This window comes from Macaca thibetana, chromosome 6, assembly GCF_024542745.1.
Source record: "Macaca thibetana thibetana isolate TM-01 chromosome 6, ASM2454274v1, whole genome shotgun sequence".
In the NCBI taxonomy this organism is placed as follows: domain Eukaryota; kingdom Metazoa; phylum Chordata; class Mammalia; order Primates; family Cercopithecidae; genus Macaca; species Macaca thibetana.
This window is the reverse complement of record NC_065583.1, coordinates 47,037,112-47,055,483: the sequence shown is the minus strand read 5'-3', so window position 1 is coordinate 47,055,483 and position 18,372 is coordinate 47,037,112. Positions and strand designations below refer to the sequence as shown.

At 45.0% G+C, this 18,372-nt stretch overlaps 2 protein-coding genes across 2 annotated transcripts in view; both read right to left on the bottom strand.

The window, feature by feature from the left end:
* Nucleotides 1–18,372, bottom strand: part of SAR1B (secretion associated Ras related GTPase 1B) — a 1,003,791-nt gene that overhangs the window by 16,361 nt on the left and 969,058 nt on the right. Inside the window, exons 3-4 of the mRNA XM_050792874.1 lie at nt 6,957–7,032; nt 3,327–3,446 (exon numbers count right to left, since the gene is read on the bottom strand). Coding sequence (XP_050648831.1) covers nt 3,327–3,446; nt 6,957–7,014 — 178 coding nt within the window. The 5' untranslated portion in view covers nt 7,015–7,032. The remainder of the gene's footprint in view (nt 1–3,326; nt 3,447–6,956; nt 7,033–18,372) is intronic.
* Nucleotides 1–18,372, bottom strand: part of CDKN2AIPNL (CDKN2A interacting protein N-terminal like) — a 413,846-nt gene that overhangs the window by 218,811 nt on the left and 176,663 nt on the right. The gene's annotated exons all lie outside the window — the stretch shown is intronic.

Below are 18,372 nucleotides of genomic sequence, written 5' to 3'. Positions count from 1 at the left end.
CTTTGTTCTTTGAACATTTACTGAACTAATTACAGTATTACCTACTTTTTGGTCCAGTTCTCAATTTTATATTCATTATTAAGGCTATAGTTATTATTTCATAATTAATCTATAGATTAACTTGTCTATCTGATTCATAAAATTTTCACCTGTAAAAGTAAGGTCACAAGTTAAATTAGGTTTCTGTTTCTAATAATTTTCTCACTTTAATGTTAACTTTATTCTCAAATTCATTACATAACCTTAAATACAAAATGAAATTTATTAAATAATTTACAGAGTCAGTCAAGTGTGGTGGCTCACGCCTGTAATCCCAACACTTTGGGAGGCCAAGGCAGGTGGATCACTTGAGGCCAGGAGTTCAAGACCAGCCTGGCCAACATGGCGAAACCTGGTCTCTACTAAAAATACAAAAATTTGCTGCACTTGGTAGCACATGCCTGTAATCCCAGCTACTCCAGTGGCTCCAGTGGCTGAGGCAGGAGAATTGCTTGAGCCCGGGAGGCAGAGGTTGCAGGGGGCCGAGATGGTGCCACTGCACTTCAGCCTAGGCAACAGAGTAAGACTCTGTCTCAAAAAAGGAAAAAAAAAAAATTTACAGTCATTATTAAAAAACATTATTTTTGGCCAGGCGCGGTGGCTCACGCCTGTAATCCCAGCACTTTGGGAGGCTGAAGCAGGCGGATCAGGAGGTCAGGAGATCGAGTCCATCCTGGCTAACATGGTGAAACCCAGTCTCTACTAAAAATACAAAAAAATTAGCCGGGCGTGGTAGTGGGCACCTGTAGTCCCAGCTACCCAGGAGGCTGAGGCAGGAGAATGGTGTGAACCTGGGATGCCAAACTTGCAGTGAGTTGAGATCATGCCACTGTACTCCAGCCTGGGCGACAGAGTGAGATTCTGTCTCAAAAACAACAACAACAAAATTATTTTTTTTTTCCTTTTTTGGAGATGGGGTCTTGCTATGTTGCGCAGTCTGGTCGTGAACTCCTGGGCTCAAGCTATCCTCCTGCCTGTGCCTCCCTAAGTGCTGGGATTATAGGCATGAGCAACCACACCTGGCCCAGGGGGTCTTTCTAAAAAAACAAGAACACACAACTTATTTTTAAAATTGTTTTAAAACCTTCCATTTTTGGCCGGGTGTGGTGGCTCATGCCTGTAATCCCAGCACTTTGGGAGGCTGAGGCAGGCAGATCACCTGAGGTCAGGAGTTCGAGACCAGCCTGACCAACACGGAGAAACCCCCATCTCTACTAAAAATACCAAAAAATTAGCTGGGCATGGTGGCACATGCCTGTAATCCCAGCTACTCAGGAGGCTGAGGCAGGAGAATCGTTTGAACCCAGGAGGCGGAGGTTGCGCCATTGCACTCCAGCCTGGGCAACAAAAGCAAAACTCTGTCTCAAAAAAAAAAAAAAGACCTTTCAAGTTTTGGTTGGGCGTGGTGGCTCACGTCAGTAATCCCAGCACTTTGGGAGGCTGAGGCAGGCGGATCACCTGAGGTCAGGAGTTCGAGACCAGCCTGGCCAACGTGTTGAAACCCCATTTCTACTAAAAATACAAAAATTAGCTGGGTGTGGTAGCGCGTGCCTGTAATCCCAGCTACTTGGGAAGCTGATGCAGGAGAATTGCTTGAACTCAGAAGGCAGAAGTTGCAGTGAGCCGAGATCATGCCATTGCACTCCAGCGTGGGCAACAGAGCGAGACTCCATCTCAAAAAAAAAAAAACAACTTTCAATTTTTTTGGCATTTTTTGTTTCTTTAGAGACAGGGTCTCACTCTGTTGCCCATGTTAGGAGTGCAGTGGCACAATCATAGCTCAATGAAGCCTTGAACACCTAGGCTTAAGTGATCCTCCTGCCTCAGCCTCCCAAGTACCTAGGACTACAGGTATATGCCACCATGCCAGACTAATTTTTTGTTTTTGTTTTTGTAGAGATGGAGTCTCCGTATGTAGCCCAGGCTGGTTTTAAACTCCTGGGCTCAAGTGATTCTCCTGCCTTAGCCTCCCAAAGTGCTGGGATTACAGACATGAGCCACCATACCCACCCCTGTTTTAAAACGTACTGTGTGTCGATGTATACCTTGTTTTCTTTAGATTAATTCTGTGGTGTAAATTAGATATTGTTGAGGTTATTAACACTAGAAAAATAACTGGTTAATAAATTCTGTTACCAGTCATATATAAAACTATAATGTATCTACTGAATTAGTGCTTAAAATAGTTCAAGGTGCAGTGGCTCCCATCTTTAATCCCAACACTTTGGGAGGCAGAGGCAGGAGGATCACTTGCACCTGGGAGTTCGAAGGGTGAGCTATGATCATACCACTGCACTCCAACCTACATGACAGAGCAAGACCCTGTCTCTACATAAATAAAATAAAGTAATATGGCTTTAAAATCTAAAAGAAGGCTGGGCGCAGTGGCTCACGCCTGTAATCCCAGCACTTTGGGAGGCCGAAGCGGGTGGATCATGAGGTCAGGAGATCGAGACCATCCTGGCTAATACGGGAAATACAAAAAATTAGCCGGTGTGGTGGTGGGTGCCTGTAGTCCCAGCTACTCGGGAGGCTGAGATAGGAGAATGGCGTGAACCCGGGAGGCGGAGCTTGCAGTGAGCCAAAGTCGTGCCACCGCACTCCAGCCTAGGCGACAGAGTAAGACTCCGCCTCAAAAAAAACAAAAACAAAAACAAAACAAAACAGAAAGAAAAAAAATTCAGGTTATGTAAACAAGGCAATTGTGGACTATTTACTAATCATGTCACAATCCCTCAGCAACAACTTTTTAATTCCTCAAGCTAGAGAAGGGAGTACTAGCTGATAAAAAGGTATGAGTACTAATTCAAGATCTAAATATACTCCCTGGGAACCAGGTCACCCATAATTTATTATTTTAGGAACAGATCAAATCACTTGATCATAATTTATCTACCAGAAAATGCCCCCAAAACAAAAAACTTGGCCAGGTGCAGTGGCTCATGCCTGTAATCCCAATACTTTGGGAGGCTGAGAGAGGCTGATCACTTGAGCTCAGGAGTTTGAGACCACCTGGGGCAACATATTGAAACCTGGTCTCTGAAAAAATAGAAAAATTAACTGGGCATGGTGGCACATGCCTGTGGTCCCAGCTACTTGGGAGGCTGAGGCAGGAGGATGGCTTAAGCCCAGGAGGCAGAGTGAACTGTGATCATACCACTGCACTGCAGCCTGGGCAACAGAGAAAGACCCTGTCTGAAGCAAAACAAAACAGAACACTTTTGGTTAGTGCTTATGACTCAGCATCATTTGATCAAGTATCATATTGTATATAGGAATATACTTACTGGGATGTAATGTTGGGACATGTTGTCCAAGTCTGTCATCTTTTAGCATGTGTAGCAATGTTGTTTTTCCTGCATTATCCAATCCAAGAAATACTAATTTACCAGTTTTCTTATATAATCCTGCAAAGCAAGAGCTATGATTGGTCAAAGTGATATCTGACACTAATTATCCAAATGAATTTAAATTTGGCTTGGAGTTCTAAACCTATTTTCAGTTTTTAAAAAGCTATTTTAAATCTATTCATGGCTGGGCACTGTGGCTCACATCTCTACTCCCAGCACTTTGGGAGGCTGAGGCAGGCAGATCACCTGAGGTAAGGAGTTTCACACCGGCCTGGCCAACATGGTGAAACCCTGTCTATACTGAAAATACAAAAATTAGCCAGGTGTGGTGGCATACGCCTATAATCCCAGCTACTCAGGAAGCTGAGGCAGGAGAATCACTGGAACCCAGGAAGCAGAGGTTGCGGTAAGCTGAGATCATGCCACTGCACTCCAGCCTGGGTGACAAAGTGAGACTCTGTCTAAAAAAATAAATAAATGAAAATAAAATAAATAAATCCATTCATGATTTGGGACTTCAGATAATTATAAAACCAAACTTCAACCCAGTCAATAGAATATGTGTGTTGCCTTAACATATCTACAATGCCAAAATGCTGATTACTTTAATTTTAGAAGTATCAATCAGGTATTGATTGACAGATAAATTGATAAATAGAAAAAAGGCAGCATTGACCAATTTATAATAGACTGGAATTGAACTGCTAAATTTCATATTGAACTTAATTAATTAATTTATTTAGAGACAGTGTCTTACTCTGTTGCTCAGGCTGGAGCGTAGTGGCATGATTACAGCTTGCTGCAGCCTCAACTTCCTGGGCTCAAGTGATCCTCCCACCTCAGCCTCCTGAGTAGCTGAGATTACAGGTGTGCACCACCATGCCCGACTAATTTTTGTATTTTTTGGTAGAGATGGGATTTCACCATGTTAGCCAGGCTGGTCTTGAACTCTTGGCCTCAAGCGATTGGCCCACCTTGCCTTCCCCAAAGTGCTGGTATTATAGGCGTGAGCCACATGCCCAACCAAACTTTATTTTTCCATGTTTAATTGTCTAACCTCCACAGAACTGCATGTGAGCCAGCCACCGCACCTGACTGAAATAAACAAACTTTTTTTTTTTTTTTTTTTTTTTGAGACGGAGTCTCGCTCTGCCGCCCAGGCTGGAGTGCAGTGGCCAGATCTCGGCTCACTGCAAGCTCCACATCCCGGGTTCACGCCATTCTCCTGCCTCAGCCTCCCGAGTAGCTGGGACTACAGGCGCCGCCACCTCGCCCGGCTAGTTTTTTGTATTTTTAGTAGAGACGGGGTTTCACCGTGTCAGCCAGGATGGTCTCGATCTCCTGACCTCATGATCCACCCGTCTCGGCCTCCCAAAGTGCTGGGATTACAGGCTTGAGCCACCGCGCCCGGCCAATAAACAAACTTTTAAAGACATTAGGCAATTATAGTTTCAGGCCATCCGTTTTCTAATAAATTCATACTAAAATAACACCTAGTCCTTTGTCCATGCTTAAGTCTAAGAAGTAAATTGTTTGATGTCCTAATCTTTTATTTTTGGGGGGAGAACTATATATATATTTTTTATCATTAAGGAATCTACTTCTATGACTATCACTACTATGAGTGTCATGAAAAAGTAATTTGCCAAGATTACATAATTTAAAAGGGATGCAATGAGTAACTCAACATATTTGTATGATTACAAAGCCCATGTTCTTTTTTTTTTTTTTTTTTTTTGAGATGGAGTCTCACCTGTGGCCCAGGCTGGAGTGCAATGGCCTGATCTCGGCTCACTGCAACCTCTGCCTCCCAGGTTCAAGCAATTCTCCTGCCTCAGTCTCCCGAGTAGCTGGGACTACAGGCACGTGCCACCACGCCCGGCTAATTTTTTGTATTTTTAGCAGAGACGGGGTTTCACCATATTAGCCAGGATAGTCTTGATCTCCTGACCTCGTGATCCACCTGCCTCAGCCTCCCAAAGTGCTGGGATTACAGACGTGAGCCACTGCGCCTGGCCTTAACTATTCTTAACTATTGCTTCATATATAAAGAGGCTCAACACAATAAGCACTATTATATAAATAAAACAAAAGGAGATAACTATAGAGAACAAAGGCACAATATTACCTAAAAACTGTAGCAAGGAGGCCGGGCACGGTGGCTCACGCCTGTAATCCTAGCACTTTGAGAGTCCAAGGCGGGTGGATCATTTGAGGTCAGGAGTTCAAGACCAGCCTGGCCAACATGGTGAAACTCCATCTCTACTAAAAATATAAAAAATTAGCCAGGGATGGTGGTACATGCCTGTAATCCCAGATACTCGTGAGACTGAGGCAGGAGAATTGCTTGAACCAGGAGGCGAACATTGCAGTGAGCTGAGATTGCACCACTGCACTCCAACCTGGGTGACAGAGTGAGACTCTCTCTCAAAAAAAAAAAAAAAAAAAAAAAAACCACAAAAAAAACTGTAGCAAGGCTGGTCACAGTGGCTCACGCCTGTAATCCTAGCACTTTGGGAGGCTGAGGTGGGCGGATCATGTGAGCTCAGGAGTTCAAGACCAGCCAGGCCAACATGGCGAAGCCCCATCTCTACAAAAAATACAAAAATTAGCCAGCATGGTGGCACACACCTGTAGTACCAGCTACTCAGGAGGTTGAGGCAAGAGAATCGCTTGAACCTGGGAGGTGGAGGTTGCAGTGAGCTGAGATCACGCCACTGCACTCCAGCCTGGGCGACAGAGTGAGATTCCATCTCAAAAACAAACAAACAAACAAAAGACCAGCTTGGGCAACATAGCAAGACTCTGTCTCTATAAAATTTAAAAAAAAAAAAAAAGAACTGCTGGGTAAAGAAGTCTCATTTAGCATATTATAAACTGCTATTTATGGTGTACAAGCTATTTTATGGAACATGCATTTTAATAATAATTCTGTAAGGATTAAATGACATAAAACATTAAAGCACATAGGTAAACTAGCTAATGAATGGTAGATATTTCTGTTAGTAATATGCCTAACACCTTAAGAGGTAGGAATTATTACTGCCATTTTACAGATAAGAAAACTCAGGCTAAGGTGAAAAAAGTAATTTGCCAAAGATTACTTAATTTAAAAGCGATACAATGAGTAATTGAACATCTAAGTATGATTTCAAAGCCCATATTCTTAACTATTCTTAAGAGACTTGGCCGGGCGCGGTGGCTCAAGCCTGTAATCCCAGCACTTTGGGAGGCCGAGACGGGCGGATCACGAGGTCGGGAGATCGAGACCATCCTGACTAACATGGTGAAACCCCGTCTCTACTAAAAAATACAAAAAACTAGCCGGGTGAGGTGGCGGGCGCCTGTAGTCCCAGCTACTTGGGAGGCTGAGGCAGGAGAATTGCGTGAACCCGGGAGGCGGAGCTTGCAGTGAGCTGAGATCCGGCCACTGCACTCCAGCCTGGGCGGCAGAGCGAGACTCCGTCTCAAAAAAAAAAAAAAAAAAAAAAAAGAGACTTGACACAGATAAGCACTATTAAATAAGACCAAAGGGGATAACTATAGAGAATAAAGGACCACCATTACCTAAAAACTGTAGCACACTGCTGAAACCACTGTAAATCCAATCAAATATGAAGGACATATCCAAATCTGATAGGGTCTGAAAAAAAAGAGTTTTTAATTTAGTAGTCAACATTAAACACCAATATACATTAAACGCCAATACTGTTAAACACCAACTCTGAGTAGATAATCCTACAGCAACCTTACTACAAAGAGTTGCACACTCTTATCCAAGCTGGTCTAATATGATCTATACTGTGCATAAAAAACAAAATGCGGGCCGAGTGTGGTGGCTCATGCTTGAAATTCCAGCACTTTGGGAGGCCTAGCTAGGCAGGAGGATTGCTTGAGATTGGGAGTTCAAGACCAGCCTGGGCAGCATGGCGAAACCCTGTTTCTACAAAAAAATAAAAAATTAGCTAGGCGTGGTGGTATGCACTTGAAGTCCCAGCTATTTAGGAGGCTGAGGTGGGAGGATCACTTGAGCCCAGGAGGTTGAGGCTGCAGTAAGCCCTGATCAAACCACTGCACCCTAGCCTGGGTGCCAGAGTGAGACCCTGTCTTAAAAACAAAACAAAACAAAAACCCAAAATGACATTAAAATATCAAGTAGAAACCATTCTTTGTCCATTAAAGTAGCAAAATGAAAAAGAATTATAACAGCCAGGACGAGAAAGGATGTGGTAAAAGAGGCACATGTGGTGGCAGCATAAATTGGTACAAAATCAATTAGGCAATAGTATATCTGTTAATATTATTTGACCCAAGAATTCTACCTTTAGAAATTATCTTAAATATAGGCCAAGTGCAGTGGCTCACGCCTGTAATCCCAGCACTTTGGGAGACTGAAGTGGGTGGATCACTTAAGGTCAGGAGTTTGAGACTATCCTGGCCAACATGGTGAAACCCTGTTTCTACTAAAAATACAAAAATTAGCTGGGCGTGGTGGTGCGCTACTGTAGTCCCAGCTACTCCAGAGGTTGAGGCACGAGAATTGCTTCAGCCTGGGAGGCGGAGGTTGCAGTGACCGGAGATTGTGCCACTGCATTCCAGCCTGGGTGACAGAGTGAGACTCGTCTCAAAAAACAAAAACAAAAAAGGAAATTATCCTAAATATAGAGGCTGGGTGCGGTGGCTCACACCTGTAATCCCAGCATTTTTGGAGGCCGAGGCAGGCGGATCACTTGAGGTCAGGAGTTCAAGACCAGCCAGCGGCCGGGCGCGGTGGCTCAAGCCTGTAATCCCAGCACTTTGGGAGGCCGAGACGGGTGGATCACGAGGTCAGGAGATCGAGACCATCCTGGCTAACACGGTGAAACCCCATCTCTACTAAAAAATACAAAAAACTAGCCGGGCGAGGTGGCGGGCGCCTGTAGTCCCAGCTACTCGGGAGGCTGAGGCAGGAGAATGGCGTGAACCCGGGAAGCGGAGCTTGCAGTGAGCCGAGATCCGGCCACTGCACTCCATCCTGGGCGACAGAGCGAGACTCCGTCTCAAAAAAAAAAAAAAAAAAAAAAAAGGAAAATTTTAGGCTGGGTATGGTGGCTAGCATCTGTAATCCCAGCACTTTGGGAGGTACAGGCAGGAGGATGGCTTGAGCCCAGGAGTTCAAGACCATCCTAGGCCACATAGTGAGACCCTGTCTCTACCAAAAATGAAAAAAAATTGAACTGGGCATGGTGGCTCATGCTTGTAGTCCCAGCTACTTGGGATGCTGAGTTAGGAGAATCCCTTGAGCCTGAGAAGTCAAGACTGCCGTGAGTCAGGATTGTACCACTGTACATCAGCCTGGGCAACAAAGAAAGATCCTGTCTCAAAAAATAAAAAAAAATACTTTATAGTATATACGGCCTATGAGGTATTTATCGAACCTCATTGTGGGTGGTTGGGGAGAGGGAGGAAGAAAAATAGGGAGAAGAGAAAGAGGAGGAGAAGGAAGGTTATATTAATAAAGTAAGTTTCCAAGTCTAATTATACCTGTGTGGAAAAAAAGACTTTTTCTCTTTATGTTCGTCTTATTAGCAATTGGTTCCAGGTGGTAAATTTCTGGGTGTTATCTTTCTGTATTTTTCTTTTTTTTTTTTTTTTGAGACTGAGTCTGGCTCTGTCGCCCAGGCTGGAGTGCAGTGGCCGGATCTCAGCTCACTGCAAGCTCCGCCTCCCGGGTTTACGCCATTCTCCTGCCTCAGCCTCCGAAGTAGCTGGGACCACAGGCGCCCGCCACCTCACCCGGCTAGTTTTTTGTATTTTTTAGTAGAGACGGGGTTTCACCGTGTTAGCCAGGATGGTCTCGATCTCCTGACCTTGTGATCCGCCTGTCTCAGCCTCCCAAAGTGCTGGGATTACAGGCTTGAGCCACCGCGCCCGGCTGTATTTTTCAAATGTAATCATATTATCAAGTTTTTTTAAAGAGACAGGGGTCTCACTATGTTGCCCAGGTTGGTCTCAAAGTCCTGGGCTTAAGCCATCCTCCCACCTGTGCCTCCCAAAGTGCTGGGGATTACAGGCGTGAGCCACCATGCCTGGCCATTACTGAATGGTATAAAAAATCTTTTAAATCATAGTAGAAAATTCAGTATTTACTTGATATATTGCTTGATAAACCGATACGGTAATATGGAAAATAAGAGGGAAAAAAGCCTCTTAAAAAAGATCACATCCCAGCCTGGCCAACATGGCGAAACCCCATCTCTACTAAAAGTAAAAAATTAGCCAGGCGTGGTAGCACACGTGTGTAATTCCAGCTACTACGGAGGCTGAGGCAGGAGAATTGTTTGAACCTAGGGGGCGGAGGTTGCAGTGAGCCGAGATTGTGCCACTGCACTCCAGCCTGGGTGACAGAGCGAAACTCCGTATCAAAAAAAAAAAAAAAAAAAATCACATATATAAAAATATACTTTTGATCAAGCGTGGTGGCTCACACCAGTAATCCCAGGACTTCGAGTGGCCAAGGCAGGCAGATCACTTGAGGCCAAGAGTTCAAGACCAGCCATGGCCAACATGGCAAAACCCCAACTCTACTAAAAATACAAAAACTAGCTGGGTGTGGTGGTGCATGCCTATAATCCTAGCTTGTCTGGTGGCTGAGGCACAAGAATTGCTTGAGCCCAGGAGGCAGAGGCTGCAGTGAGCCGAAATCTAGCCACTATACTTTAGCCTGGGCGACAGAGTGAGACTCTGTCTCAAAAAAAAAAAAAAAAATTATACACACACACTCTCTCTCTCTCTCTCTTTCAGGGTTGGGTGTGGGAGCTTATGCCAGTAATCCCAGTTACTCAGGAGGCCAAGGTGGGAGGATCACTTGAGGCCAGGAGTTCAAGACCAGCCTGGGTAATAAAGCAAGACCCCTGTCTCTACAAAAAATAAAAAATTTGCTAGGCATACTGGCACGCACCTGTCCCAGCTACTCAGGAGGCAAGAGGATTGCCTGGGAGGCGGAGGTTGTAGTAAGCTGAGATTGTACCACTGCACTCCAGTCTGGGTGACAGAGTGAGACCCAGTCTCAAAAATAAAAAATAAAAATAAAATAAAATCACTCCAGCTCATGACTCTGACAAGTAATTCCTTCGCCTCCCTCATATCCCATATCCACTCATCCCTAGTCCTATCAATTTCTTTCAGTGAAGACTCATGCTTTCTTTGGTTCTCACAGGAACCACCTGGTCAAGAAACTTATGTCACACTCCTAAACAACCATCTTAACCTCAAAATTTGTCTCTATCCTTCTTTTTTTTTTTTTTTTTTTTGAGACGGAGTCTCCCTCTGTCGCCAGGCTCGAGTGCAGTGGTACAATCTCGGCTCACTGCAACATCCGCCTCCCGGCTTCAAGTGATTCTCCTGCCTCAGCCTCCCGAGTAGCTGAGATTACAGGTGCCAGCCACTATACTCAGCTAATTTTTGTATTTTTAGTAGAGACAGAGTTTCACCATCTTGGCCAGGCTGGTCTTGAACTCCTGACCTTGTGATCCACCCGCCTTGGCCTCCCAAAGTGCTGGGATTACAGGTGTGAGCCACTGCACCTGGCAACACATATTACTTTCTTACTTGCAGCTTTCCCTAGGTCAAAGTAAACTGCTTACCATTCACTGTGGATAACTCATACTTTGCCATCTTAACACCTTTGCCCTTATGCCTGTAATCTCAGCACTTTGGTGCTTAAAGCAGAGCAGAGCCTATCTCCAGGATTCATAAAGTGTGTGACCTTGGACAAGCTATACATTTCTTCTGAAAAATCTCTCAGGGTGTATAAAGATCAAATGAGGTAAAATGCATAAAATAAGCCTGGTTGTTGTTATTAAGAAGTGAGGCAGCCGGTTACAGTGGCTCAGGCCTGTAATCCCAGAACTTTTGGAGGCCGAGGCAGGCAGATCACGAGGTCAAGAGCTCGAGACCATCCTGGCCAACATGGTGAAACCCCATCTCTACTAAAAATACAAAAATTAGCTGGGCATGGTGGCGCGTGCCTGTAGTCCCAGCTACTTGGAAGGCTGAGACAGGAGAATCACTTGAATCCAGGAGGTGGAGTTTGCAGTAAGCCGAGATCGCACCACTGCACTCCAGCCTGGGCAACAGAGCGAGACTCCATCTCAAAAAAAAAAAAAAAGAAGTGAGGTCAGGTGCGGTGGTGGCTCATGCCTGTAATCCCAGCACTTTGGGAGGCCGAGGCGGGTGGATCATCTGAGATCAGGAGTTCGAGACCAGCCTGGCCAACATGGTGAAATCCTGACTCTACTAAAAATACACAAATTAGGCCAGGCACAGGGGTTCACTCCTGTAATCCCAGCATTTTGGGAAGCTGAGGTGGGTGGATCATCTGAGGTCAGGAGTTCAAGACCAGCCTGGCCAACATGGTGAAATCCTGACTCTACTAAAAATACACAAATTAGGCCAGGCACAGGGGTTCACTCCTGTAATCCCAGCATTTTGGGAAGCTGAGGTGGGTGGATCATCTGAGGTCAGGAGTTCAAGACCAGCCTGGCCAACATGGTGAAACCCTGACTGTACTAAAAATACAAAAATTAGCCGGGTGTGGTCGTGGGCCCCTGTAATCCCAACTACTCAGGAGGCTGAGGCAGGAGAATTACTTGAACCCAAGAGGCAGAGGTGGCAGTGAGTGGAGATTACGCCACTGCACTCCAGCCTGGGTGAGAGAGTGAGATCTCAAAAAAAAAAAAAAAAATTAGCCAGGCGTGGTGGTGCACATCTGTAGTCCCAGCTACTCAGGAGGCTGAGGTGGGACGATTGCTTGAGCCTCGGAAGTAGAGATTGTAGTGAGCCAAGATCGCACCACTGCACTCCAGCCAAGGTGACAGTAAATGGGGTAAGAGGTTAATACCCCATTTACTCTGAGGCAGTGAGGAGAGATTCCTGTTTCAAAAAATTTCAAACGGTAAAAAACTAAAATCATTTTTTTTAAATGTGGGAAATGGGATAAGGGAAGGAGATTTTCTCTCTTTTTTTTTTTTTTTTTTTGAGACAGAGTCTTGCTCTGGCGCCCAGGGTCGATCTCGGCTCACTGCAACCTTCTCCTCCCAGGTTCAAGCAATCCTTCTGCCTCAGCCTCTCGAGTAGCTGGGATTACAGGCAGGCACCACTACACCTGACTAATTTTTATATTTTTTGTAGAGACTGGGTTTCACCATATTGGCCAGGCTGGTCTCGAACTCCTGACCTCAAGTGATCCACCTGCCTCGACCTCTAAAAGTGCTGGGATTACAGGCGTGAGCCACTGCACCAGGCCTGGAAGTGAAATTTTCTTCTCAAAGAGAGTGAGGCTTGAGTATGATGATAAACTGAAGAGAAGGAGCTAGTGGAATAGAAGAAGTTATAGGGAAGGAAGGAACTAACCAAAAGCGACAAAGTCCCAAGAGGAGCTTGGACTGAGAGCATATCTCTCTGTCTAAGATTAGAAGGAAAGATGGCCAGAAAATTTGTGGAGGTGGTGAGAATCTGACTCCAAAAGTGAAGGGGTATAGAGAATTTTTGAGGAGCAGAGCAAGCATTACAATAGCTACTGTGGGGAATGAATCAAGTTAAGAGTGCCAAAAAAAGCCAAGGACTCAGTTGGAATTGAAACTCAGGCATTCACAGCAGTGCCAATCTGCTGATTTACAACCTTCCACCCTCCACTAGCAGTGCTCAACATGGAGTGACTAGAGATTAGAATATCCAGGATAGAAATGAAAAAGGACAAGGGGAACAGGATTTTGAGAGTACTAGTGAGAGGGGCTGTAGGGATCTGATCAGAAGTTCAAGTTGAGTGGACAAAGGTAAAGAAAGGTAGTATACAGAATGGGGTGGTGATCAAAGGCAGGCTTCTCACAGAACAGAATTGGGAAAATAGGGTAGAAAAACTCTCTAAGCCAAAAACAGAAAAGGGTGAGAGAGGTGAAAGGTGGGCCAGAATTGTGCCAGCAAAGTGGAAGAGAATATAGGGGGTTCAAGAATTCAAGAGAAGTTCAGGGTTGGGTGGTGGCAAACTCCAAGGCCTCGTTCTGGCATGGACAGATAAAAAAAAAATGAAGGTGAAAGATACTGGAAGCCAGGCTAGAGGGTACACTGTCCACATTGACAGGCAGTGTAATCACCTGGAAGACTGGAGGGTACTGATACAGACTGTGAATCAAGTGGCAAAGTCCTCATTGAAGATGATTGTTTTTTTTTGTTTGTTTGTTTTTTTTTTTTTTTTTTTTTGAGACGGAGTCTTGCTCTGTAGCCCGGGCTGGAGTGCAGTGGCCGGATCTCAGCTCACTGCAAGCTCTGCCTCCCGGGTTTAGGCCATTCTCCTGCCTCAGCCTCCGGAGTAGCTGGGACTACAGGCGCCCGCCACCTCGCCCGGCTAGTTTTTTGTATTTTTAGTAGAGACGGGGTTTCACGGTGTTAGCCAGGATGGTCTCGATCTCCTGACCTCGTGATCCACCCGTCTCGGCCTCCCAAAGTGCTGGGATTACAGGCTTGAACCACCGCGACCGGCCTGAAGATGATTGTTGGTAAGTGAGAGCTAAGGAATGGTGAAAAGCCTGGGAAGAAAAAGGATTTTTGCATAAGAATGGTACCAATTTGCTGTTGTAAAATTTGTCCCAAGAGAGATAATCTAATAAGACACAGACAAACTCTGCTTTAGAAGATAATAATATATATATTTCTTTAAAATTGTGGTTTCGGCCAGGCACAGTGGCTCACACCTGTAATCCCAGCACTTTGGGAGGCCGAGGTGGGTGGATCACCTGAGGTCAGGAGTTCCAGACCAGCCTGGCCAACGTGGCAAAAACCCCATCTCTACTAAAAATACAAAAATTAGCTGGGTGTTGTGGCGCACGCCTGTAATCCCAGCTAACCAGGAGGCTGAGGCAGGGGAATCACTTGAACCTAGGAGGTGGAGGTTGCAGTGAGCCGAGATCGAGCCACTGCACCCCAGCCTGGACGACAGAGCAAGACTCTGCCTCAAAAAAAAAAAAAAAAAATTGTGCTTTCTAGGAATGTTAAAACAAACTAGGAGTAACTAGAAACAGAATTAACTATTTTTTGTTGTTGTTGTTTTAAGTAGAAGTAAAAATGCCCAACTAAGAATAAAAGTTACTTAGCTGCAAACAGATACCTGAGCCCAGAAAACAGGTTACACAACACCATGAACACACTATTAAGACATGTGAAGAGCAAAGGTCAAGAACAAGGAAACATACACACGTCAGCAGATTTATTTATTGCACCAATACCAAACAGGAGAAGTCTCTATGCAGATTAGAAAAGTGATCTACTCAAGTAACATGAAAATCAGTGCAAAGGATGTAATGGAACAGAATCTCAGATTACAAGTAACTTCTTAAAGCCTTGTTCCATTAAACTTATATGGATGGCTCATTTAAATGAAATATCCTGGATACATAAATCCATAGAGTAAGTATATTAGTGGTTGTCAGACTGAAGGAAGGAAAAATGGGGAATGATTGCTAATGGGTACTGGGTTTCTTTTTGGGATGATCACATGTTCTGGAATTAGATAGTGGCTATGTTTACACAACATTGCGACTATACTAAAAACACTTAATTGTACAATTTTGAAAGGTCGATTTTATGGTTTATCAACTATATCTCTTTTTTTTTTGAGACGGAGTCTCGCTCTGTCGCCCAGGATGGAGTGCAGTGGCCTGATCTCAGCTCACTGCAAGCTCCGCCTCCCGGGTTCACGCCATTCTCCTGCCTCAGCCTCCCGAGTAGCTGGGACCACAGGCGCCCGCCAGCTCGCCCGGCTAGTTTTTTGTATTTTTTAGTAGAGACGGGGTTTCACTGTGTTAGCCAGGATGGTCTCGATCTCCTGACCTTGTGATCCACCCGTCTCGGCCTCCCAAAGTGCTGGGATTACAGGCTTGAGCCACCGCGCCCGGCCCTATCAACTATATCTCAAAAAAGCTATTACAGAAAAAATTTTAAAGCAAATTTTAAAAAGCTTATATGGCATTTAATATTTAAAACTGATTTACATGAATAATTACACGAAACCATTTACTTTTTTTTTTTGTTTGAGACGGAGTTTCGCTGTCGCCCAGGATGGAGTGCACTGGCGTGATCTCTGCTCACTGCAAGCTCCGCCTCCTGGGTTCACACCATTCTCCTGCCTCAGCATCCCGAGTAGCTGGGACTACAGGGACCTGCCACCACGCCTGGCTAATTTTTTGTATTTTTAGTAGAGACAGGGTTTCACCATGTTAGCCAGGATGGTCTTGATCTCCTGACCTAGTGATCCGCCCTCCTCGGCCTCCTAAAGTGCTGGGATTACAGGTGTGAGCCAGTGCGCCCAGCCACTTTTTATTTTTTTGACAGAATCTCCCTCTCACCCAGGCTAGAGTTCAGGAGCATGGTCTCTGCTCACTGCAGCCTCAATCTCAGGGACTCAAGCAGTCCTCCCACCTCAGCCTCCTGAGTACCTGGGACTACAGGCATACGCCACACTATGCCTGGCTCATTTACTTTTTAAAACCACATATTAATGGCCAGGCACAGTGGCTCACGCCTGTAATCCCAGCACTTTGGGAGGCCGAGGCGGGCAGATCACCTGAGTTCAGGAGTTTGAGACCAGCCTGATCAACATGGAGAAACCCTGTCTCTACTAAAAAAACAGAAATTAGCGTGGTGTGGTGGCGTATGCCTGTAATCCCAGCTACTCAGGAGGCTGAGGCAGGAGAATCGCTTGAACCTGGGAGGCAGAGATTGCAGTGAGCCAAGATCATGCCACTGCACTCCAGCTGGGGTGACAGAGCGAGACTGCGTCTCAATAAATAAATAAATAAATAAATATTTAGTTCGTGACCAGCTTTGGCAACATGGAAAAATCACATTTCTATAAAAAATACAAAAATTAACCAGACGTGATAGCATGCACTTGGTGACAGTGAGACCCTGTCTCAAAAAAAATAAAAAATAAAAAATACACATTAGTTCTAAGGGTCCTGTGGGAAAAAAAAAAAAAAAAAAAAAACGCATAAGATGACAAAATACAAATACCCAAAAAGTACTGCTGGGAGAAAATAAGGGACAAAACAGTCTAAAGAGGCAAATATGACATTGGAGTATGACTGTAGAATCAATGCACTAATAACTTCGGGATGCAAAGCATGGTAATGTTGTGGTGAAATGGATGTAGTAACTGTCCTAGAATACAAATATCCAGGTTGAGCACAGTGGCTCATGTCTGTAATCCCAGCACTTTGGGAGGCCAAGGCAAGAGGATCACCTGAGACCAGGAGTTACAGACCAGCCTGAGCAACATAACAAGATCCCATCTCTAAATAAAAAAAAAAATTTTTTTTTGAGACAGAGTCTCACTCTGTCACCCAGGCTGGAGTGCAGTGGCGCAATCTCGGCTCACTGCAACCTCCGCCTCCTGGGTTCAAGCAATTCTCTGCCTCAGCCTCCCAAGTAACAGGGATTATAGGCGCCCACCACCATGCCTGGCTAATTTTTTTGTATTTTTAGTAGGAACGAGGTTTCACCATCTTGGCAGGCTGGTCTTGAACTCCTGACCTCGAGATCCACCCGCCTCGGCATCTCAAAGTGCTGGGATTACAGATGTGAGCCACCATGCCTGGTACAAAAAAATTTTTAAATTACCTGGGTATGGTAGCAAGAAACTGCAGTCCCAGCTACTCAGGAGGCTGAGGCTGGAGGATTGCTTGAGCCCCAAAATTCAAGCAGTGAGCTATGATCACACCACTGCATTCCAAACTGGGCAACAAAGTGAGACCCTGTCTTTTTAAAAAAAAAAAAAAAAGGATGAACTGGGCATGATGGCTCACGTCTGTAATCCCAGCACTTTGGGAGGCTGAGGTGGGGGATCACTTGAACACAGGCGTTTGAGACCAGCCTGGGCAACATGGGAAGACCCCGTCTCTACAAAAAAAAAAAAAAATTCCAAAATAGGCCAGGTGTGGTGGCTTACGCCTGTAATCCCAGCACTTTGGGAGGCCGAGGCGGGCAGATCATAAGGTCAGGAGTTCAAGACCAGCCTGACCAACATGGCGAAACACCATCTCTACTAAAAATACAAAAATTAACTGGGCGTGGTGGCGTGCACCTGTAATCCCAGCTACTCAGGAGGCTGAGGCAGGAGAACCGCTTGAACCCAGGAGGCGGAGGTTGTAGTGAGCCAAGATCATGCCACTGCACTCCAGCCTGGACAACAAGAGCGAAACTCCATCTCAAAAAAAAAAAAAAGTGTAGAAATATACCTATAGGAGGACACGATGGCTCATGCCTGTAATCCAAGAACTTTGGGAGGCCAAGCCGGAAGGATCACTTTAGGTCAGGAGTTCAAGACCAGCTTGGCCAACATGGTGAAACCCCATCTCTACTAAAAATACAAAAATTAGCAGGGTGTGGTGGTGCACGCCTGTAATCCTAGCTACTTGAGAGGCTGAGGCAGGAGAATCACTTGAAGCCTGGAGGTGGAGGTTGCAGTGAGCCTGGAACCATTGCACTCCAGCCTGGGCGATAGAGCAAGACTCCGTGTCAAAAAAAAAAAAAAAGAGATACTAATACAGCATTCTAACTTGTAAGCTTCAAATGATGTGGCAATAATTTTCATTTCTTTTGCTATTTCTTTTTTCTTTTTTTTTTTTTTTTTTAGCACCAGTGTCCTTTTCTGTCAGCCAGGCTGGAATGCAGTGGCATGATCACAGGTCACAGGTCTTGACCTGGCTTCAAGCAATCCTCCCATCTCAGCAGCGAGTAGCTGGGACTACTGGCTTACTAGCCAGAGCCATGCACCCAGGAATTTTTTTTTTTTTTTTTTTTTTAGAGAGAGACTGGGTCTTGACATGTTGCCCAGGCTGATTTTCATTTCTGTTAGACTCATCTTTTTTCTTAATTCTTGCTTGAATTTCCATTCCAGTATAATAATGCGAGTCAAAGGAAGGTTAAAATGTACCTTATTTAAACTGCT